Raw genomic sequence first — 25041 nt, 5'->3', positions numbered from 1 at the left:
CTCAGAGGTGGTACAGTGGAAAGTGTGCTGAACATGGAGTCAGTAGGTCAGAGGATCAAATCCGGACTCTGCCACTTCCTCCCTGAATGATCTTGGACCAGTCACTTCATTTTTCTGGGTTTCAGTTTCCTGCTCTGCCAAATGAGTTTTTTGAACTCAGTGGTCTTCAAGGTTCCTTCTAGCTCTAGACCTGGATAAGTTTTCCAGACCCTATATTTAATGTTGAGCCCTGTCAGCCACAGCATAAGGTATCTATCTTAGGATGGTACAATGGAATATAAACCCCTTGAGGGCAGAGCTGAATTTTTTTGGGTCTTTGTATCCACAGGACCTAGTATATTTCCTGGCCCATAGGAGAACCTTAAGAATTGAACTGAATGAACTATGGTCCAGCACCCTTAGTTCTGAATAATCTCCTAAGCCCAGTCAGTCTTCAGGTTTAATTCAGGCACCTTCATGTTTATGGGTTTCTTTTCTCACAAAAGCCCTTGGGGTAGCTAGTAAAAGCATTATTTACTCCATCCCCCCATTTTACTGAAGAGGAAAACAAAGTTCATAGATAATTGTTCAAGGTTATACAGCTAGTAAGTGATAGAATTGGGACTTGAACCCAGCTCTTTGTACTCCAAGGCCAGGACTCCTTGTACCACATAAGCTTGCTTTTGCCAGCCAGCTGAGGCTGCAGGGCCCTAAGTGGGCAGGTGGGGGCGGCAGTGAGCCAAAGCAGCTGCTGAGAAGGGCATCAGTGACTGGCGGGCCTCCCTTCAGCCAAGCCGCATTCCAGTCTTCTGCCAGAACAGCGCTGGGGCCAGGAGCCAGCAGCCAGCAGCCAGGCAGGCTGGCAGCAAGGTTAGAGTGCTTTCCCAGCCCCACCCTGGCATCAAAGGCAAGCTTGGTTCCTATCACAGGATCACAGATTTGGAGTCCAAAGGGACCTTAGAGGACCTCAAGTCCAACTTCTTCATTTTACAGATGAGGAAACTGAGTTTTAAGACATAAAGGGAGTCATCCAAGGTCACATGGGTAGGGGAAGGCTTGCCAAGGAACATCCTGCTGCCTTGGTCTTGGGGGGGCTGGGGATTTGACCACATACAGGGCAGGCACAGAGAACAGAGATGTTTATGAATTGGCTCACCAAGGCTCCTTCATTGAAGTGTAAAATGCCTTTCAGGGTGCCCAGAGAAAAGATGCTTAATGTGGTCAGCAGAAATGGATTGTTCCCTGTCTGCAATGAGAGGGCCTTTGAATTAAGCTGGGCCACAATAGGTGCTCTGTTAACTCAGCAACCACAGAGGCCAGGTCGACATCTGAAGTGTGGAGGACCGAGGTCACTCCTGGAAAAATCAGGCAAAATGCAGACAAATAAACCCCCCCCCCCTTTCAAGTGCAATATATGGAGAGTTTAGGATGAATCTATCTTCTGGGAAACATATGCCTTTAAACTGAGTGGAAAGGTAAACAGAGGTACACCTTAACTGCCAAACTGTATCTGTCCAAGAAGACTTGGAATTCATGAGGGGCTAATCAGTCTTTGGGCTGAGGTGTATTGACATAGTCTACAGGAGTCAAAGGTGATATTGGTTCATAGATTCTTAGCTCTCTTGCTGGAAGGGATTTTAGAAGACATCTAGGCTAAGCCACTTCCAGTGCACTACAGAGGAAAAGATGCTATATTTCCAGAGAGAGGAAAGTAATTTCACATCTTCAGACCTTGATTACTCATCTGTGAAATGAGTGAGTCAAAGACGTTAGTATTCCAGCTTAACTTTATGATCAAGGACGTGTATGATAGGAAGAGAAGGTGGGCTGGCTTCAGAGGAGAGAAATGACATGTGGACAGGCCTAAAGCATATTGGGTAGACCCCTTCTGGCAAACTTATGGGAGGATATAGACAAAGGTCACAAGGGACAGGGAGGCCTGGCTGGGTCATGAGCTGCATCATTGAAGGGAACCCCTAAACTGTTGAAATCATTGATTGAACTAAAGATACCAAAGAGAATTATTCACAGGTAATAGAAAGAGCTGGGTTTGGAGTCAGGATCATTCTCTACTGGTCCCTGGCTCTGTTGAAAACTGACTGCATGATCAGTCTAGAGCAAACCATTTCCACCACTCTAATCTATTAAATGAGGATTGCAGAGTCATAGTCTCAGAGTCGGAAGGGACTTTGGTTGCCATCTTGTCCAACCTAGAGATGAGAAAGAGCCTTCCCTACCCCCTGCTCTAAAAGTGGTCACCCAGACTTGTTCTGAAGATCTCCAATGAGGAACAACTGTGGCCTTCCCACTTTTGGAAAGCTCTAATTGTTAGGAAGTTTCTCCCCACCCCACCCCAACCACGTCAGAAATTTGACCCTTTACAATGGTGACTCATTGCTTTTATTTCTGCCATTTGAGGTCCAACAAAATCAGCTGAATTTCTTTTTCAGATGACAGCCCATCACTTTATGACTGCTGTTATGTCCTTAGGTCTTGATATCATCTCCAATATTACATCTGAGAAGTCCTCTCCAAGTCATCCTTGTCCTACCTTCTTAGTAGGATTGTGGTGAGAAAAGCACTTTGTAAGCTGTAAAACTTAGCAAATATATATAAATATAAATGTATAATATCACACACATAGAAACATATGTTATATCACTGTGGTATAGTGAATAGAGAGCTGGCATCAGAGTCAAGAAGACCTGGGTTCGAGTGCTGTCTTTGACACATACTGGCCATATGGTAAGTTCTCTCAATACCCCAGACAATTCTCTAAGACTAAAAGTTTTGGAGAAGGTGCCAATTTGCATTGGTAGAGGGAATTTCCTCACTGGGAATCACAGGTTCAGAAAACAAACAAAAAACCCACCAAATATTATTATTAAAATGCTCTAGCATCACTGCTGCTCTGTCCCCTGACTCTCGTTTACTACAGGCTGCCTGGTCCCACATCCGTCACCAGTACACTCTGTCTCCCTCTGGACTCCACCGTATCCCACACTGTGCCTGCCTGCTGTCAGAAATGATTTAGCGCTGCCCAGTCCTGGGGCTGAACAACTGAGCACACTCTTGAGAGCTGCTCTGCCCATCTTATTCCCTCCCCCTTCCCCCCAGCCCCAATATGCTCTCTGGGTCACTGCCCATTTATCAGCAGCATCTGTGTATTGAGGAAGACTGAACCTCTCCTCTCCTCTCCTCCCCCCATAATGCAGCATCAATGTGAACTCTTCCCAGAAGATCATTACGTGTTGACTGGGGGCCCTGTGGGGTCACCGGCACCTTCAGGCTGTCTTTGTGTTTGACACCTGGCTTGGCCGATTGATTCTCTGAATCAGTCCTTCATTTAAGCCTTTGTTTATTTCCAAGTCTTTGCCCAGCATGGTGAGACACAGGAGAGATACAGAAGGACTTGCTGTCCAGTTAGGGAGACGAGTCTAGCACTGGGATCCGCTGCCAGGTGGTATATAATCTCTTGTTAAATTGTTGGATTTAGAACACATGTGCCATGAGGGCCCAGAGAAGGGAGAGATCCATGAGGATTGGAGAAATCCGGGGAGGGCTTCAAGAAGGAGGTGGCATTAGGCTGGGCCTTGACTGTGTACAGGATCTAGCAAGGCTCAGGGGGAGGGGAAGGAAAATATTCCAGGGAGTATGAATCACAAGAGTAAAGTCTCCAAGATGCCTTTGATGATTGAAGTGGCAGATTGTTTTGACATAATGCAGGCACAACCCTAAAGAAATAATGTGACAGACTGAGAACAGTGCTGGTCTTGGAATCAGGAAGACGTGGATTCGAATCTCACCTCTGACACCTACTAGCTATGTGACCATAAGCAAGTCACTTAAATTGTCAGAGTCTCAGTTTCTTCATCTGGAATGTGAGAGTCATAATAATTGTAGTAATTATCTAACAGGAGTATCGTGAGGATCAAATTCTAGGACTCAGCTGTGATTTACTTAATATAGGGAACTCTCATGTGAGGAGGCTTTCTTTGCAATGTAGAGGCTTAGAGGCAAGTGGCTATGCCACTCTGCTGAGAGAGAAAGTGCCCAGGAGACTGAGCATGTCAAAAAATGAATCAAGAAACGTAAGGCAACTAGCATTTATTAAACACTTACTGTGTTCCAGCAACTGTGTTAAGTGATGGGGATGCCAATTCAAGCAAAAAGTGACAGTCCCTGACCTCAGTGGGGCATACAATTTAATGGGGGAAGAAATTATAGAAAAGGGAGCTTCAAAAGGGTGGGAGTGAGAGTGAAGATATCTGCATGGGAGACTAATACTGGAGTGAGGAAAGTCCAGAGCACAGTCGGGAGGGGAATGAGGGCTGACCAGCCTGGGCCCCTCCTCGATATGGATGCCCTAGGAAGAACACATGGGTGAGAGAATGGGACTGAATGACAGAAGGATGTTGTAGCGTTTGCCTTCAGGTGAGGCGTGGTGCTGAAGTCCAGAAAGTCAGAGTAGGTTTAGCTCGGGTACAGAGAGGCTGAGTGATTTCCCAAGAGGCACAAAGCCAGTATTTGCCATTTGCAGGTCTTACTGTGTCTGAGGACAACTCGCTTCCCACTGTGCCAACATTATCCATTGTCTGTTACTCAAACTTTGTTGACTTTTACTGATGCCATGATTTACACAGTTGAAGTCATAGTATATGATGTTCTTCTGATTGTTTTCTTTCCTTTCCATCACCCTCTTTAACTTTAGCCTCTTTTCTTATCAAAAACAATGCTGCTACAAATATTTGTGTACATACTTTCTTTTTTGCCTTCAGTGAAGGTGGTCACTTTACATGACTTTGAAGATGGCTGCAATTTCACATCTCTGTGAGGGTGGGAGGCCATCTAATCCAAGGCTTCTTTAGGAATACAATAAGGGAGAAAGAGCGTTCATGGAATAACAGACCGAAAAGTAAAAGTCACCTTAGAGACCACTGAGTCCAAATCCCTCATTTCACAGATGAGAAACTGAGGTCAAGATGGGCCCAGGGTTCCACTGCCACTAAATGTCTAAGGCAAGAGTTGAATCCTTATATATACATATGTGTCTGCGTGTTCTGTGATTGCTCCTTAATGACGGTCTTGGGAGCAGTAAGTGAATAAGTCAGCCATACATTTTGTTCATATGTGTATCTTGTAATTGCCATCAGTTAATATACATTTATTAAGCACCTACTATGTTCCAGCCCCAGCTAAGTGTTGTGGATAGGAAGAAAGGGAAACAATAATCCCTGCCCTCAAGGAGTTTACAGTCTAATGGGAGAGATAACATGTGAATGACTACGTACAAACAAGCTACATGCAGAATAAATTGGAAATAATGACAGGGGGAAGAAATTAGAATTAAGAGGGATAAGGAAAGGTTTCCTGTAGAAAGTGGGAGTTTTAGCTGGGACTTGAAGGAAGCCTGGAGGTGGAGATGAGGAGGGAGAGTGTTCTGGACGTGGGGGACAGCCAGCGAAAATGCCCAGAGTCAATCGATCAATAAACATTTATTAACTGTCTACTGTGTGCCAGGCATTGCGCAAAATTCTGGGAATACAAAAAGAGGCAAAAGACAGTCCCTGCCCTCAAGAAGCTTACAATCTAATGGAGGAAACAATAAGCAAATCTAGACAAAGCAAAGTATATAGAAGATAAATAGGAAATAAGTTACAGAGGGAAGGCGCTAGAACTATCGAGGGGATCGAGTTGGAGATGGAATGTCTTGTTTGAGAGATAGCAGGAAGACCAGAGTTGCTGGATTGCAGAGCTCATGGCTGGGTGTAAGGTATGAGAAGACTGGAAAGATGGAGCAGGAAAAGAGCAACGGAGATGCCAAAGTATGCTTCTGTAGTGGAGATTTTAAGTAAAGCCCAAAATATCCGTATTCAACATCATGACTGCATGTACATGTGCTTTGTTATCTTCTTGAAGCTTCCTGTATAGGGATAGGCTTATACAATTAGATCACACACGCTGTTTGATCAGAACACAAAACTGACCTAACAGTCCTCTCATTTAGGCTATCATTTTCCACTTGCTACTACTACTACTACTAAGGGTCATTATTATTGCAACGTTTATATAGCACTTTGAGGTCTTCAAAGGGATATATATACTGTAGTTCATTTGATCCTTACAGCAATCCTGTACTATAGGTGCTATCATCCCATTTTACAGATAAGGAAACAAAATGAGAGGGATTGCAACAGCTAGTAAACGTCCAAGGTGGGATTTGAACCTGTGTCTTTTTGATTCCATCCTCTGTGTTCCGTGTACTCTGCCATGTTCTCTCCATAATGCAGAAGGAGAATCGCTGGTAGAACTTCAGAGCCGGAGGGGACCTCGGAAGCCATCTGGTACCTGACTGCTTTGTGAATACACACCATGGTCTAGGGGAAAGAGGGTGGGTACTCGGAGTCATTTGAGCCCTTGCTTTGAATCCCACCTCATGCATTTGCTAGTTGTGTGGTCCTGGGCAGCTCGTGGAACTCTCTGTGCCTGTTTCCTCATATGTAAAATTGAGATGCTAAGAGGCATTGAATACCTTGGATTATTATGAGGATAAAATGAGATTATATTTGTAAAGTGCTTTGCAACCTGTTAGGCTACCTATGATTATTATTAACAACAACAATAATTAATGATGATGTAAACAGGAGATGGATATATAAGAGGAGGAGGGTCTGCTACCATTAGACAATTTATGTCGACTGCTTTGCAAACCTAATGATAGTAACAACAGCAACATTTTAGATGAGTCATCTAAAATGTGGTTGTTACTATTATTGCGAAATGGCCTGCCAGCCTGACAAGGCTTGCTACTGTTTGTCTTCCACTGGCCCAGCCTTCAAGAACTCTACTGAAGGAAATCAGCAATTAGATGGAAAAAGGTTTACGACACCTGACAAATGTTCAGTGTGTCAACGACTTAGATCCCATGCTCCCACGTCTCCAATGCCTCTTTGCCCTGGGGGTATTCATACTCCCAGCTACTCCATCCTGTTTTTATGGTTTCTAAAAATACATTTCAAAGTTCAGCTAAGTAAGTTCAGGAAACATTATTGTAAATTATTATGTATCATTACATAAGTACAAGCAGGATCTGTGATTCTGTAAATGTCAGTGTGGGGAACTCCTGGTATTGGAACTCCCTCCACCTTGTGGTACAGTGGTATGACATGTGGTACAGCGCGTGTAGTGCTGGGCTTGTAATTCCAGGGCCCAGGTTCAAATCTCAACTTCACTGCTATCTCTATGATGATTTAACCTTTCTAGATCTCAGTTTCCTCATGGATAAAATGAGAGGGTTTGCCTAGACCAGGGGTGGGGAACCTGAGGCCTTCTAAGTCCTTGGGTACAGCCGTGTGACTGAGTCCAAGTTTTACAGAATAGATCTTATCAGTAAGGGGATTTGTTCCATGAAGTTTAGATTTAGTTAAAGGGCCACACTTGAGGACCTAGGGGGCTACATGTGGTCTCAAGGCCCCAGGTTCTCCACCCCTGGACTAGATGGCTTCCCATATATTTTTCAGCTCTACGTCTATCGTTCTATGTCTCTCTAGGAGTAGAGGCTAAGTGATTTGTCTAGGGTCTCATAGCTAATAAATAACAGAGACATGATTTGAACCCTGGTCTTTTTTACTCCAAGCCCAGTGCCCTAACCTCTATGCTCCTTTGATTACTAATGTATCTATCAGATAGTGAGATACATCTTCTAATTCCATTCAGATGTCCGACAGATTAAACTTACCAAGTACTGTTCAAAAATATCGATATTCAAAAATCTTGTTCTTGAATCATCCCCGTAATGCCTGACTTTCTGTGACCCCATTTGGGGTTGTCTTGGCCAGGACCACGGTTCATGGAAATAAAAGAGGTCATTTTACACTTAACAAATCCTGTTGCTATTCAGTTAAGTCTGACTCTTTGTGACTCCATTTGGGATTTTCTTGGCAGGGTTGCTTTGCCGTTTCCTTTCCAGCTTATTTTATAGATGAGGGACTGAGCAAACAGGGTTAAATGATTTGCCCAGGGTCCCAGAATTTGTAAGTGTCTGAGGCTGGATTTGAACTCATGAAGAGGAGTCTTCCTGACTCCAGGCTCAATACTCTATCCACTGGGCCACCTAACTGCCCTTTTTGATTTTATGCTACCACAATTTCCAAACCTATTCCCTCCTTTCCCCTCATCAGAAAACCATTCTTTAGAACAAAAAACAAAAAGGAAAGAGAAAATAAAACAATTCAGCAAAACTAATCCATATATCATTTGAGGCACATCTAGGTGGCACAGTGGATAAGAATGCTGGGCTCAGATTTGGAAAGACCTGAGTTCAAAACCTGCCTTAGACATGTATTAGCTGTCTGACACCTGAAAAAGTCATTTGAACTCTCTAAACCTTAGTTTCTTCATTTGTAAAATGATGACAGTAATAGCATCTGTCTCATGGATGTGGTTGTGATGATCAAACGAGACATAGAAAGCCCTTTGCAAACCTTGAAGTGTTATAAAAATGCTAGCCATCATTATCATCACCACCATCTGCACTATTCCACACCTGTAGTCTGCCACCTCTGCCCAGAGGGGAGGGAGGTGCATTTTGTCATCTCTCCTCTGGGGCCAAGCTTGGGCATTATAATCACATGGCTCAATAAGCATTTATTAAACATTTCCTATATGCAAAACCCTGGGTATCCATGTCCAGTGATTCCCTTTGCTCAGACTCCCTGTCAGTAAAGCAATGGGATGTTGTTCTTTTTATTCATTTCCGCAAGAGATTTTATTTATGACTTATAACGGGGGCCAGAAATGGGGGGAGATGACATCTGGGGGCTTGCTGCTAATGCAGAATTAAAGTGCTAACAGTGTGCTCTATCACGGGGCATTGCATGACTTCCCCTGAGTAATAGATTGCAGCACTTTCAAGGAGAAGGTAGAGGAGTGGGGCATTCCAAACAGTGCAAATAGGACTGGCCAATAAGGCCAAAGAGCACTGTTGATTCTAAGAGTGTCCTTCCCTTTCCATCCCTCATCTGAATTTTATCTGGGGCATAATTCAACCCAGAGTACAAACCTATTATGTAAAATCATTTCCGATTTTCTATGGGTGATGTGCACAGTTTCTTAATAGCTGGAGAGTCTGGGTGTGGCCCTCATGCTGCATTAATGGTTAATGAGATTGAAGTCTCTCAGGGAACTGGATTCCATCTGGCTCCTTTTATTTTTTTTCCAAGGGAAATCAATGAAGGCTGTCTTGTTCATTGTTTTCTTGGCTCCTGAAGACTTAGCATAAGTGTTATCAGACACAGGAACATAGAATCATGAACTTAGATGTTAGATATTTGATCATAGAATCGTGAACTTTGATGTTAGATATTTGATCATAGAATCATGAACTTAGATGTTAGGTATTTGATCATGGAATCACAAACTTAGATGTTAGTTATTTGATCATAGAATCATGAATTTAGAGTTGCAAGTGACCTTAGAAGTCATCTAGTTCAGGCCCCTCATTTTACAGGGGAGGAAACTGAGGACCAGAAAGGTGAAGTAACTTGGCCATGGTCACCTGGATAACCTGGCTTGAATCAGACTTGGATTCAAGCCCAGGTCCTCTGATTCCAAGTCTTTGCTCACCAGGGTTCCACAGTCTGGGATGCTCCTATCAGTCAATAGTCAAGCATCTATTAAGGATTTACTCTGTGCCAGACACTCTGTTAGGTGCTGGCACTCCAAAGACAAACATGAAGCAATTCTTTCCCTGAAGGAGCTACTAGTCTAGCTGGGGAAGACAATATGTGACCTGAAGTCACCATCTTCAGACTTGCCCTCTGTTTTGCTGCACTTCTCTTATTTGTTGTGGTGAAGGGCTTCTGCTTGAGAGGGAAGTTTGTGGGTATAGCTTGTGTGATTTCATTGGTATAGGGAATGGCTGGTTGCTGTAATTCCCTTTCTCAATGCTGGTTGGCACATTGCCAATTTAAAATGTGTGGCTTAAAGTTCTGAGAGGCTAAATGGCTTGCCCAGTCACCTAGCCAATATGTATCCAAGGCAGGATTTGAACCCATTACTGTTGGTCTTTAAGACTGTTTGTCTATCCACTCTATGCCATAGAGATAAAACCCGAGTTTATTAAGCACCTACTATGGGCTACACTCTTAGACAAAGACATTCTGTTCTCTTAAGGAGCTTTAGTCTTCTGTTGCTGTTGTTGCCCAGTCATGTCCAAATCTTTGTGACCCTATTTGGAGTTTTCTTGTCAAAGATACTGGAGTGGTTTGCCGTTTCCTTCCCCAGTGGATCAAGGCAAACTGAAGTTAACTGATTTGCCAAGGGTCACACAGCTAGTGAGTGTCTCAGATTGGATCTGAACTCAGGTCTTTTTGCCTTTAGGCCCAGCACTCTGTCTACTGTGTCACCTAGCTGCCTTCAGCTTGTATTCTACTGGGAGTAAAATGACAAGTGTATGGATAAGGAAATAATCATAATAAAAGCTAGCATTTATATGCCACATTAAGATTTGCAAAGTACTATATGTACATGATTTCATTTGGCATTTCCAACAACCATGGTGGATGGGTACTATTATTATCCTCATTTTACAGATAAGGAAACTGAGGCTGGGAGATGTTAAGTGACTTGCCCAGGGACACAGAGCTAGTGTCTGGGTAAGTAAGAAATAATTAACATTCGTGTAGAGTTTTAAAGTTTGTAAAATACTTTACATATATTATCTCATCATGTATATACACATTATATATGTACATGTGTACACATGCATGTATGCACACACAAACACAATAAATGCAAAGTTTTTTTCCCCCTTTTTGTAGACAGAGAAAATGCTAATGATTGGGGGATTCAGGAAAGGCCTTTTGTTGAAAGTGGAACTTGAGCTAAGCTTTATATAGAGTGAGAGATTCCAAGAAGTGGAAGTGAGAAGTGACTGCATTCCAGCTCATGCAAAGGTATCAAAAGAAGGAGCTGGGATATTGTGTGTGTGGAACAGGAAGCAGGCCACTTTGACCAAAAGCTAGCACCTGTGGCCTCAAGGCCACATGTGGCCTTCTAGGTCTTCAAGTGCAGCCTTTTGACTGAGTACAAGTTTTACAGAACAAGTTTGGATTCAGTCAAAGGGCCATTCTTGACGACCTAGAAGGCCACATGTAGCCTCAAGGCCACAGGTTCCCTGCCTCTGAGCTAGAGTGTATGAGCAGCAGTCATGTGGAACAATGCTGCAAAGGTAGATTGGAGCCAGATTACAGAGCTCTAAATGACAAATCAAGTTCAATGCTCTTTTCACTCAACCTCACTAAGCATTATAAGAGTTTTCTCCTTAGATATTACAATCCATGTGGTTATCCAACATGAAGACATCTTTTCTATTACTATCTTAGACTGCTATGTAATTCCTGTTTGATTTAACATCTCATGGGTTTGTTTTGACCCTTCAACTAGAGTGTTACTCTCCTTGAAGACAGAAACTTTGATCTTATAAGCCTTGTGTCTTATTCTCTTCTGTGTCCTTTTCATGGGGCCTACTGCAGTGCCTTGCTAACCTAGTAGGTGTTTGGCAAAAATTTGATCATTTGAGAGAATTGGATTAAACTGAGGAGCTGGAAATATTTATTTCACTTTTCTAATCATTGTCCCTCTGAAGTATTGATAAGCTTGGTGGACGTTATCAACATTCCTTAGGTTATATGTGCTAAATTCCTTAAGTCTATATCTAGAAAAATATTTAACGAAGCTTTTATTATTAAAATTTGGTATTCAAGATACTTCCTTTTTCTGAAAATGCAGAATCCAGACAATTTTTGCTCCAAAGCTGTGATTTAGAGGCAGGACCTGGATTTTTGAAGGGGCTAAATTTGTTAAAATATGTTATATAAGTTGTAGCAGCAGCAGCAATAGTAGCATGTTATTTTATTGATTAGTGTCCAAGTTGATTAATGGTTACAAACCACCAAATTTGTGGAATCATGGCATCTTAGAATTAGAGGTAATCGAATCACAGAATTTTAGATTTAGAAAGGACCTCAACGACAATCTACTCCACAGGTTGCCAAAGTGGATGATACTTCCCCCTGTGGGAAAACTGGAATGATGGGGGGGGCAGTAGTAGCCTTAGGCACAATTGGGGGAGCATTGAATAAAAATAAGGGAATAGTGGAAGCATAAGGAAATAAGAGAAGATAAGAAAATTTTGAAAAAACTGTTCATAGGTTTCATCTGTTGTATAACAGAGTTAAAGTCATAGTGATTACATTATTTTCCAAATAAACACACAAAATGCAAGTTATAACTAATTAGTGATCAACTCCACTGATAGGTCTTAACAAGCAAGTGTTGGCAGGTGAGCATCTGACGCATTGTCAGGAAGTCCAGCATGCATCATCAGGGATATGTGCATGTAATAATTTGTTTACAATATGATACTATACAGTTACATGATGCAATACTGCATCACCAAAATTTCAATGCAGGAAACCCCCCCACAAATTTACAATAAATTATTAAATTTGAGATGCCTCATTTAAAAATATTTTATATTTTTTTGAAATGATGAAAATTTAAAAAAAAACTGTTAAAGGGTTAAAGAAAGTAGATTTCCAGGGGGTGCTGAGTAATTTGTTTTGAAAAGGGGGTGGTAGGCCAAATAAGTTTTGGAACCTCTGATCTAGTCCAACCTGTGCCTGGAAAAAGATTCCCTCTATGACATATCCAACAGATAGTCATTCAGCCTTTACTGAAAATGCTTATTGAAGGAGAACCCACCATATTTCAAGGCAGCTTCTTCTTCCTTTGAATGACTCCAGTTGTAGGGGAATTTTCCTGATACAAAACTGAAATTGGTCCCTAGCTTCCACTCATGATTCCTGGCTCTGCTCTTTTGGTCCAAACAGAACAAGTCTGATTACTCTTCTATATGACAACTATTTAAGCACTCAAAGTCAGCTATCATGTCCCCTATGCCCTTCTCTTCTCTAGGTTAACCATTCTTACTTCCTCCAGCTAATCTGTGTGTGACATGAACTCGAGCTCCTTCTCCATCCTGGTTGACCTTTTCTAGACACGCTTATGTTGTCTCTAGTTTGCCAATGTCCTTCCCAAATGATGATGTCCTTCGTTGTTCAGTCATTTCAGTTGTGTCTGACCCTTGTGACCCTATTTTGGATCTTCTTGACAAAAATACTAGAGTGGCTTGCCATTTCCTTCTCCAGCTCATTTTACAGATGAGGAAACTGAGGTAAACAAGGTTAAGTGACTTGCCCAGGATCACATAGCTAGTAAGTGTCTGAGGTCAGATTTGAACTCAAGTCTTCCTGACTCTAGGCTCTTAACTAAACACAATTCTCTGAATGTGGTTTGACCAGGGCAGGAGAGTGACACTATCACCTCCTTATTCCTGAAACCTGTGGCTCTTTTAATATAGCCTGGGTTCCCATTACTTCTATTATTTGCCAGATTACACTTTTGTTCATCTAACCCGGCCTCCTACTCCATGTGGTGATCTTTGCAGTATCTCTAACACATGTCTTTTCTAAAGTATTTCTAGTGGCAGAGAACTGATTACATAAGAACCTTAAGTCACCTTATAACTATAAGGTACTGTTATTGTTGTTACTTATCCAGGCATTTTTGAAACAGCTCCAATTGTTAGGAGTCTTTTTTATATCAAACTAAAAACTGCTTCCATGTCACTCTAGTCAACAATTCTGAGTTCTATCTACTTCCTCTCCTCTATTCTAGGCTTTCAAATTTGCAGTAATTTCCTCAATCCCTTTTCATATGACATGATCTCAAGGTCACTATCCTTGCTGTCCTCCTCTGAATGCTCTCTGGTTCTCTAATTTTTCCTATGATGTGGCACTCCAATCTCAACACAACATTTTAGATATGATCTGACCAGGATAGAGGGAGGCAAAAATAATCACCTTGCTCACTCTAGACTCCATATCTCTGTTAGTACCATCTCAGATTTTTTCCCCACAGCCACATCACATAAATAACTTGTTAATATGTCGAGAACCTGTGGTTTTGCCAGTGTGGGAAGTCCTTCTGTTGATACAGATGGTAACTGGTATATAGCTTAAAAGGTAAGTTTCAGAGAATTGTTTTTCAGGCATGGGGAGGTCAAGTGATTTGCAGAAGGTTATATAGTGAGTAAGTTTCAGAGGCAGGATTTGAACCCAGATCTTCCTGACTTCAAGTCCAACACTCTATCCACCATACTGCTTATAGTATAATATAGCAGGCAGATGGGTGACACAATACATAGATCACTGGGCCTGGAGTAAGGAACACCTGAGTTCAAATCTAGCTGCAGATACTTATTAGCTGTGTGATCCTGGGCAAGTCACTTAACCCTGTGTGTGTCAGTTTTCTCATCTGTAAAATGATCTGGAGAAAGAAATGGCGAACCATTCCAGTGTCTTTGCCAGGAAAACTCCAAATGGGGTCACAAATAGTTGGACATGACTGATATGACTGAACAATAATAGCATTTGATATGACATGACACAACAGCATGATATAATACAATATGATACAATACAATGTAAAATAATATGGTATGTTATTACATGATACAATACAATATCATAAAATATCATCTGATATGGGATATGACATGGTATAATATAATATAACAATAAGTTAGATTTTCTCAAATATGTAGAGAATAGAGTCAAATTTATAAGCATACAAGTCATTCCCCAATTGATCAGTGATCAAAGGATATGCCTAAAAGTTTTCAGACAAAGAAATCAAACCTCTCTATAGTCATGTGAAAAATGCTCTAAATCACTATTGATTGGAGAGATACAAATTAAAACAACTCTGAGGTACCATCTCACACCTATTAGATTGGCTAATATGACAGAAAAAGAAAATGATAAATGTCAGGAGAGGATGTGGGAAAATGGACACTAATGCACTGTTGGTGGACGTGTGAATTGATCCAACCATTCTGGAGAACAATTTGGTTCTATTCCCCCCAAAGTATAAAACTGTGCTTACTGTTTGACCCAGTAATAGCACTACTAGGTCTATATCACAAAGAGATCAAAGAAAAAGGAAAAGGACCTAACTGTATAGAAATATTTATAGCAGCTCTTTTTCTGATGGTAAAGAATTCGAAATTTAGGGGCTACATATCAATTGGGGAGTGGCTGTATAAGTTGCGGCATATGTTTGTGATGGAATACTATTGTGCTATAAGAAATGATGAACAAGATGTCTTTAGAAAAATCTGGAAAGACTTACATGAACTGATGCCTGGTGAAGTGAGCAGAACCAGGAAAACATTATACACGGTAACAGCAATATTGTATGATGATTAACTATGAATGACTTAGCTATTCTTGGCAATACAATTACTCAAAACAGTTCCAAGGACTTATGGTGAAAAATGCTATCCACCTCCAGAGAAAGAACTGATGGAATCTGAATGTAGATTGAAGCATACTGTTTTTAAACTTAATTTATCTTTATTTTTTGGTCTGTTTTTTTTCCTCCCATAACATGGCTAATATTGGAAATATATTTTGCGTCGCTACATGTGTATAACCCATATCAAATTGCTTTCCTTCTCATTCAGGGGAGAAGGGAGGGAAAGACAAAGAAAATTTGAAACTCAAATTTTTAAAAAAAGAATGTTAAAATTGTTTTTATGTGTAATTGGAAAAATCCAATATTTGAAAATTAAAAAAAACACAATAATTTGGATGACTAAAACCACATACTTCTGTATTATTCATAATCATAAAGGAAGTAAATCTTGAAATGAAATTTGGAAAATAAAATCACTGAGTAAAACAAGTTAAACTGATTCTTGCATTAGTTTTCTTTGGTGGGGTATTAGCCTGTCTTTGCAAATGCACATCTAGATATTTCCTTGTACATTAAATGCCAGTTAGTAGCATCATACTTTTCCTTCTCAGTCATTTGAATGTGGCTGATGGGTCATCTGGGATCTACAGGAAGTGGAGAAAGAAAACCTATCAATCCATTTTCAAGGCAAGTATTTGGTAAATCGAAGCATGGATGGCTGCCAGTGCATCCCAGCTGCTGCCCTATGGCGTCTATTGAGGTGCATCCGTCATTCTTCCCTGGCTATGCAAATAACTATGAGTCCTACAGAGTGTCTCTGTTGTAAATGCTGACCTGTTATAAGAGCAGCAGCAACAGCAGCCCAGCATCTCCCTTAGCCGTGATCAGTGGTGCTGAAGGGACAGCGCCTCAAGACCAGAAAAGCAAGCTCTAGCTTCTCATCTCTGCTACTGATTGTATGACCTTTGGCAAGTCACAAGACCTATCTAGATCTCAGTTTCACAACATGCGAAAGAGGGGGAGGTGTGGAGAGTGCTCAGCTATCCTCAAATGGATGTCTTCAGCATACAGTAAGATAATGGCTGCTAAATTGCTTTGAGTTTTTAGGGAAAAAAATACTATTTCTACTATTACTAATGATGATGGGGAGCAGAAAGAAGAGGATAAGAGTGGTGATAATAATAATAAGGTCACAGAATCATAGATTTAGTGCTGAAAGGTTCCTCAGTTGTGATATAGTTCAATACCTTTATATTAAAGATGAAGAAGTTGAGGTCCTGGGAATTCATAGTATCATGGGATTATATAGTTCAGACATTCATTTGTAGATCACCTTAGACTTTGCAAATTGCCTTACAAAAAATTATTTCTTTTGCCTATGTGGTTTTTTCCCCCTGTCAATAGAATGTAATATCCTTGAAGGCAGACTGTGTCTTAGGTTTTGTTTTGGTATCACAAGTGTTCAGCATAGTGCTTGACACATGATAATCTATTCCAGTCCGATCATTTAGTCAGTTGACAATAATTTATTGAGTGTTACTATGTGGTAGGCACTGTGATAAGGGGTGGTGATGCAAAGAAAGGTAAAAATGGAGGAGACAGTATGCAAAAAAAACCCTATGAATAAACAAGATACAGACATGATCAAATGGATATAATCTCAGAGGGAAGGCACTGGTCTGATACAGTATAACATTCAAAGCCTGAGGGGTCAGATAATCAATGCCTTTAATAAAAGTATATTCAGTTACTTATAGGTAAAAGCAAGACATAACATGGATAAAGAAGTTTACCAGAAAGTAAAAGCAGCTAAAAGCCTCTGGCAAAAAGATAAAATCAGTTATAAAGGAAGTTCCCAGGGGGGTCAGAAATTCTCCACTTATGTCCTAAAACTGCCTATAATCTTCTTGCCCAAAGGGCCCAAAGTTGGGTCCTAGAGCAATCCACTTGGGGGCAAAATTAACTTCCCTATTTCTGCTCTACCAAGTCTCAATTAAAAACAGAACTGGTTGGTGGTGTGAATATTTTGGCATCAATTCAAGCCATGCCAGTTCCACTAGCATCCTGGCCTATGACATAAGCACTTCACAATTTTTTTCATTCATTCATCCTCACAGCAACTCAGAGTTGTAGATACTAGAGAAGTGTAGTGTAGAAAGGGCACTAGAGACATTTATTTGGTTTCAAATCTTGCTTTTAGTGTTTGATAATTCTGTTGCGTGGGGCAAGCCATTTTTATTTCTCTCAGTCTTAGTTTCCTGATTTGCAAGAGGTGGATACAATGCAGTACTATAATACCTGTAGCACTTATCTCATTGGGTTGTGATGGGGGATTAATGAGGTCATGTGTAAGTAATTTCAAACTTTGAAGTCCTATATAATTGAAATGTTAGTTACAACAGCAATAACTCCTCCTCCTCCTCCTCACAGGTTGTTTGTTGGTAATGTCATCACATTACAGATGAGAAAACTGGTCAGGTGACTTATCAGTTAAGTACCAGAGGCATGGTTCAATTCCAGGTCTCTCCTGAGTTTTATTCTCTTTCCATTAAAACATGGTGTTTACTATCATTATTAACAGAGAGAAGGCTCCTTTCACATCACACTTCCTAGCAATTGTCTATACCAGTGGTTCCCAAACCTTTTCATCTCAGGTTCCTTTTACCCTCTTAAAAATGAAGAGCTTTTATTTATGTGGGTCATATCTATTTATAGTTCTAATGTTATAAATTCAAACTGATGAAATTTTAAAATATTTATCAGTCAATCTAACATAACAATAATATGTCCATTACAAGTTAACATAATGTATGTTTATGAACAATAACTATTTTATAAAACAAAAATGAGAAGAGTGGCATTTTTAAATATATTTTTTGCAAATTCCTTTAATATTAGTCTCAATTCAAGATATCTAGATTGTCATACCTGCTTATGCATCCAATCTATTGTTATACATTGTTTTGGTTGAAGGGTATAGTAGCTTCACACAGATTTGTAGTTGGAAAGGGGAGAAGTATTTTAATAGGCAAACGACCCCTTGGTGTTATTATCAAAATATTTTTGACTTTGCAGACCCTGTGAAAGGGTCTTGGGGACCCCCAGGTAGGCTGAGTGCCACAATTTGAGAACCACTGGCCTGTAGTAACAATACCATCCAAGGTGTTATCTTTATAGAATAGTGCGACAAATGAGATACCTTGTACATGAGGGTTGGTGCATGACAGACTCAAGTGAGGAGGAAAACAGTGTCTCTAATGTAAAACAACCTCCCTTCAGTACTTCACAAACTCCATGATTTCCTCAGGATGGGTGCTCCTTCACCAAAGTGGATTGGCATACCATCCCTGCTTTGGTCCATACTCTCCATGAATTACTGTGGCCACTTGGTGGTCATCTTTCTGCTGATACTTTTCTTAGAAATCTATGTCTGTTGCTAGGCCAGTCATCAAAGCCATTCTGGATTGGTCATAAAAACAACTGACATGTACCTGGCAAAGTGCTAGATACATTATCTCACTCCATACATACAAACATATTGTGGGATGGGTACTTGAGGCATTGTTATCCCCCCTTTACAGATGAGGAAATTAAGGCTCAAAAAAGTTAAAGGACTTGTCCATGGTTATACAAAAAATGGTGAGGTGAAGACAGCACTGGTTCTAGAGATGGAAGACCTGGGTCTGAATCCCTTCTTGGAAACTTACTGTGTGCCCTCTGGCAATTCATTTAATGTTACTGGGCTTGTTTTCTTTTTTGTTAAAGGAAGGATCATAGAAGGAGAACTTGAAGAGACTTCCAAGGTCATCTAGTTCACTTTCCCCATCTGAGAGATGAGAGTTGACTTTGACTGCCTCTGAAGCTCTCTAAATCTATGATCCTAAGTGTGTAAGGCAGAAATTGTGCCCAGGTCTTCTTGACTCTGGTCTAATGCTCCATTTGCTTAGATTTAAATTTATGGAATCTGAAGTCAACAGGACCATTAGATATCATCCACCCAACTAATTTTCTAGATAGGGAAACTGAGGCCCAGGAATCTTAAATTACTTTCCTAAGTCTACACAGCTAGTAAGTGGCAGGGCTGTAAGTCAAACTCAGTCTCACAGAATATTAGAGTTGGGACTTCAGAGGTCATGTAATCCAGCCTACACCTGACTCTTGCTTCCAAACCCAGTGGTTTTTATTCTATTCCATACTGCTTCCCTAATCCTACTGGCATAGTCTTTGAAAATCCAGTGTCACCTTCATGCTGCAGTGAGGCTCTGGAGTGAGCAAAACCTGTTAAAGGGGATTTTTTCCTACTGTTAACAAAATAAATGGATCAGCATTTCCCTGCCATGGTGCTAAGTGCAAGAGGCTTCTTCTCTCTTCCTTTTCCCCTTTCCTTCCTTTCCACACCCATGCATTTTTTTTCCTTTCTTAATTTCTTTTCTCTTTTCAGTTTGAGACTACAGCCCCCCTCTCCCACTCTCCAGTGTCCATAAAGGCTATCAAAGCTGGTCACATTGGCAAATCTCTGCCTCCTAATTCAAACCCATTCAGCAGACTGATAGCTGCATTATAGCTGGGGGATGAAGTGCCCAGTGCCATTCAGCCTTCCAGCAGGTCAAGATCTCAGGTAGGGCTGCATTGCCACATTTAGAAGCTCACTTAATTTCCATCTTCAATCACCCCAGTTACTGGGCATGCCCAGTTGTCTTGCCTCAGTCACATTTGAATTTCAGCATGCAGACTGCATCCTTTCAGGTTGAAGCAGCTGCAGAAAGGGAGAGGAGAGTGGCAGGAGGGGCTGGAGCAGTGCCTGGGGAGGGGAAGGCAGTGGTCACAATGAAGTTATGGGAGGAGCACCATGAGAAGGGAGCATCATGGGCACTGCTCAGATTTTGTGTGTACATCTTTTCAATGGGTGTCCATTGTTGGAACACAACACACACACAGACACACGGTCAGAGACACACAGACACACAGACACACACACACACACCACAAAAGCAGACATGCAGGCAGGCTCTCCTGCCAGTGATAGGCAACCTTGGAGAGCCACATTGAAAGACAAGAGGGGAGTGTGTGTGTTTGAAGGGAGATGGAGGGACCAGAATGCTGAAGGAACTCAGCTTTGCTCTCTGTTTATCTATCAGTCAGCCTGCTCAGTTAGCCTTTAGCATCTGACACTCCAAGGCATAAGGGAGGGAGCCTGTGAAGGAGCCCTGCTTCACTCTGATACTCTCCTCAGGCTCCTCCCCTCTCCCTTCCAGCTCCCTCCCTAAGAGTTTCAGCTTCAGGCTTGTCATGGTAACTTCCTTCACTGACACTCTTGTTTCTCTCCCCTTTGTATCTTGGTTTTCTTTTCTCCCCTTCTTAATGTCTCTCACACCCAAAGATCAGGAAAATCCCCCCATCAGGAGGCAGAGATCCTGGATCATAAGAAGATATTTCGAGCTAGAAGGGATCTTAGAAGTCATTTAGTTTTCTCTTCTCATTTATAGAAAGGAAACTGAGGCACTAGAGAAATCAAGGGATTTGCCTAATTCCAGAGCTGGGACTGCAGCTGAAGATCAAAGATTTAGAGCTAAAAGGGACCTTGGGGGCATTGAATCAGCTCCCTCATTTTACAGATGTTGCAACTGAGGCCCAGAGACTTGCTTAGGGTCACACAGCTAGTAAGTATCTGGGGCAGAATTGGAACTCAGGCCTTCCTGATGCCAAATCCAGCACTAATTTCGTATGCTATGCTGGGAGAAGCTGGTGGTAGCAGAAGACCTGAGAACAAGAGCAAGGGGAGTGCCACAGTGAGAACATTCCTTTAAGATGGCTTACACTTCTTTTTTAAAAATGGGTTAGAATGGGACAAGACAAAGATGCAGTGAAAGTGTCAGAACTGCTCCTCTGTCTCCCCTTCTCTTCATTAGGGCATCAGTCTAGGCTGCAGGTCCTCTGTCCTCCCTGTTACACCTTTCCATCACAGCAGACTTTATAAGAAGTGGTGGGTGTGGGCAGAATTTGTATAAAGGGTGCCCTAGAGTCAAAGGCTGCAGTTGTACCTCCTAGGCACAGTTTGAGAATAGCATGCCATCTGGGTCCCATCCACTGGAGACTTCTAGTCTTTGTTGGAAAATATGGCTCTATTCAATTTGGTTCAATTCACATTAAATACTTATTACATGCAAAGCACTGTTATAGGCAGTGGGGATTCAGAGACAAAACCATTCTTGCTCTCAAGGGACTCAGCATATCCACAAGGAAGCGAATATAAACTAAGTTGAGGAGAGAGAGAAATGAAAAGTTTGGGTGTTCATAAGGCATTGGGGAGCCAGTGCCTAAATCCAGCCTTGATGAAGAGAAGGATCCTCAGAGGGAGAGATGAGGAAGGAGGAAACCTTTGAAGGATTTATCACAAAGTAAGTACTTACTGAGGACACAGAATAGGATTTTCTGGAATGAAAAAAAAAGTGACTTTATCAAAAAGCTTCCTTCCTGGAGCCCTTTGCATACTTTGCTCTAGAAGCTGCCTGCTGGCATTGCTTTTCCTAATTCTGGAGTAGTGACAGGGTAGAGAAATGGTATATAATGGAGGTATCCCAAACTTACGGGGAAGAGTCCTCAAATGGGGTAAGAATACTAAATATGTGGTTTGGGGCATCAATTATAGTCCTTACCCATAACCCTATAATTCCTTGCCTGTAACATCTTGGGTTGGGTGCAAATATGTGATTTTGTGATGTTGGGCTTAAATCCAGACCCAGTCAGACTGTGTGACTTTGTGCAAGTCACTTCTTCTCTCTTGGTCCTTAATCTCCTCATCTGTAGGTAAAGGGAGGTTCAGTAGTGACAGTCAGATTCTAGAGGAAGCAGAACAATGGGGGCTGAGGTAGAGTGTGAGAAGCTAACAGGTGTCCTTGGTGGGAAGAGACTGGGGCCTGGGGCCTCCAGTCTCAGCTGAAGAGACCCTGGAATGGGAGTTGGGTGGGGCAGCAGGCTAGATAGGAGGGCTGAGATCCGAGTTTCGGGGCTCCTCCCTCTTCTTCCCGATACTTAGTCTTTCCTCTCACTTGTAAGAGCTTCTCCCCTCCCCCCTCCCTGGGTTCGTTGCCTACGACCCCTTCAGATCCATTTGCCAATGGACCACTGGCCGCATCACTTCCGGATCTATACTCAGTCTTCAGCCGCTGGATAGCCCCCACCTCCCAACCAGCCCAGACCCGCCCCTCACCCCATCCTCTCTTTCTCTCCCTCCTCCGGCTGCTGGGAATCGGTCACATCCTCCTTCTCCTCCACCCCTTTGCCCCCTCCCCATTGCAGCGGCAGAATCCAATCTTCTTGGCAGAACTTCATTGCCCGCCCCCCACCCTAAGGCCAGCTCAGTTCCCCCGAGCGTGGGAGAGGAAAGGAAGGAGACAGGGTAGAGAAAGCAAGGGTCGGGGCAGGAGAGTGGGAATTCTTCCTTTCGGTAACACCTTGCATTCTGGAAAAAGCAGCAGCCGGCTGGCAGCCAGCGGATTTTCCTGCAGGGGAGATAGGGAGAGGGAAGGAGGAGGAAAGGAAAGAGCGACGGAGAGAGAGAAGAGAAGAAAGGAGGGAAGGGAGGGAGGGACAGGGAGAGAGAAGGGAGAAGAGGAGGGGAGGGAGGAAAAGAGAGGACGAAAGGCAGGGAGGGAAGGAAGGAGGGGAGGGAGAGAGAGAGAGAGAGAGAGAGAGAGAGAGAGAGAGAGAGAGAGAGAGAGAGAGAGAGAGAGAGAGAGAGAGAGAGAGAGAGAGAGAAGAAAAGGAGAGGAGGGAGGCAGGGAGAAAGAGAGAGAGCCACACACCCAGCGAGCCAAAGCCAGAGCAGAGCTGCACAGCTAGCCGAGGCAAAGCCAGCGAGCAGTGCCCGGAGCCCCCGGCAGCAGCGGCGGCGGAGCCATGGCCGAAAGGAAAGGCTCGTCAGGGAAGCAGGGGGAGGATGAGGAGGTCCCAGCCTTTTTCAAAAACCTGGGCTCGGGCAGTCCCAAGCCCCGGCAGAAATTCTGCGGCATGTTCTGCCCAGTGGAAGGCTCGTCAGAGAACAAGACCATCGACTTCGACTCTCTGTCGGTGGGCAGGGGCTCGGGTCAGGTGGTGGCCCAGCAGCGGGACGTGGCCCACCTGGGCTCAGACGGGCAGCCCCCTTACTCCCGACACGGCCCCGGCCGCCAGCCATCTGTTGAATCGTCCGGGAGGAAGGTGGAGATCCGGAGGGCCACGGGCAAGGAAGCCCTGCAGAACATCAACGACCAGGTGGGTCTAGGGAAGGTGGGCTGGGGAGAGGGGCAGACTGGGGCGCTACACGGAGACCACCCTTCCCACTGGAGAAGAGGCCGCACCCCCAGCAGGCGTCGGGAGGGGGTCCCCTGCTGCAGCCTGCTGCCCTTCCGGGAATCTGACTCCCCCTCCACACCCACGCCCACGCCCACATCCACACACACCTACTGGCAGCCCCACTCCTCCCTGCATGCAGGAGAGGAGAGGATAGTTCGTGCGCCAGAGATGCTGTATCCCTTCAGCGATGCCCCACCTTAGGGAAGGAATTTTAAAAAAAAATGTCAGGGCTGGAAGGAGGTGGGAGTGGGGACGCAGGCAGATGGAAACCTGCATCAGCATCCTTTGGAATGATTACAATCTGATCCCACTCCTGGCCATAGCCATGGATGGCGGTTGTAGCAGAATGCCCCACCCTTTTTTTTTTTTTTTTTGGATGCAGATCCTGAAAATGCAGCCAGAGTAGCATGGTATTGGAGATCTGGCTGTTTCCACACCACGCGGTTCCCTCTGGGTTACCATGTCAGCTCAAGGGAGGGCAGCCGAGGAATCAGATAGTTTCCCACCCGGCAGCCCAGAGCCCTGACTCCTCTCTCTGGCTCCCCACCCCCACCCTCTTCCATCTGTCCATACCTCCATCTGCCCCACCCTGAGTCCTCTAGCAGCTGTCACTCCAGGACCATGGTCAGCTAACCATTTTTTTTTTGTACTGGGAGACTTTCAAGACACCCCCCCCAACTCCTATTTGCAGCCTTTTAAGAGCCAGGGAGTATATGGATTTTGGCCAAGGAAATGGAGTAGCTTTTAGACAACCCAGGTGGTGAATAAAGTTCTGCTGAGTATCTCACTGAAGGCTGTCGCAGGACCATGCTCCAGATCCCTTTTGGGAGGAGTGCTGGGGAGGGGGTGAGGAAGGAGTCCTGAGATTAAGAAACCACTTTGCCAAAGAGGATTCTCCAGTAGGACAGAGACCACAAGTCAGACATCTCTATGTGCTAGGTTTAATGGGGTAAAAGAAGAGGGCTGACATATGGAACCCCCATTCATAAGCTCCTTTGCCAAGATTATACCTGACCAATGGGGACCTTTCACAAACACTTCACCTAAAGTTCTCTCCTCTGTAGGACACTCACCTTTCTGGAGGCTATCCTTGCCTCCTCCCCAGATGTTGCACATGGGTAGATAGCATGACCACTTGCCAGTGTCTTTTACATTGGATGTACTTTTGATGGGGTGGAAAGTCATTCAACTAACTATTGTGCCCATGCTGTGCATCCTATAGGGGACACAAAAGAAGCTCAAAGGGGAGTTCTTGCCCTCAGAGAGTGCTCGGTCCAGCCTTGAACACTATAGGGAACCATGATTCAGCTGAATTCCATAAGAATATATTAAGCCCTCCAATGTGTCAGGTACTGGGTTAGATGCTGGGGATGATAAGCCAAGTACAGCTCTGGATGGTAAGTGCAA

The 25041-nt window shown here is 43.1% G+C and overlaps 1 protein-coding gene across 1 annotated transcript in view; it reads left to right on the top strand.

Annotated features, from left to right (window-relative positions):
* The first annotated feature begins 23066 nt into the window (after positions 1 to 23066).
* The window catches only part of DPYSL2 (dihydropyrimidinase like 2), a 144918-nt gene continuing 142943 nt past the window's right edge, over positions 23067 to 25041 (top strand). The window contains exon 1 of the mRNA XM_021007722.1: positions 23067 to 23553. Coding sequence (XP_020863381.1) covers positions 23200 to 23553 — 354 coding nt within the window. The 5' untranslated portion in view covers positions 23067 to 23199. The remainder of the gene's footprint in view (positions 23554 to 25041) is intronic.

This window comes from Phascolarctos cinereus, unplaced genomic scaffold (assembly GCF_003287225.1).
Source record: "Phascolarctos cinereus isolate Bilbo 61053 unplaced genomic scaffold, phaCin_HiC Scaffold_2;HRSCAF=192, whole genome shotgun sequence".
Classification (NCBI taxonomy): Eukaryota; Metazoa; Chordata; class Mammalia; order Diprotodontia; family Phascolarctidae; genus Phascolarctos; species Phascolarctos cinereus.
Note: the sequence above shows the minus strand (reverse complement) of the source record. Positions and strands in the feature narration are given on the sequence as shown.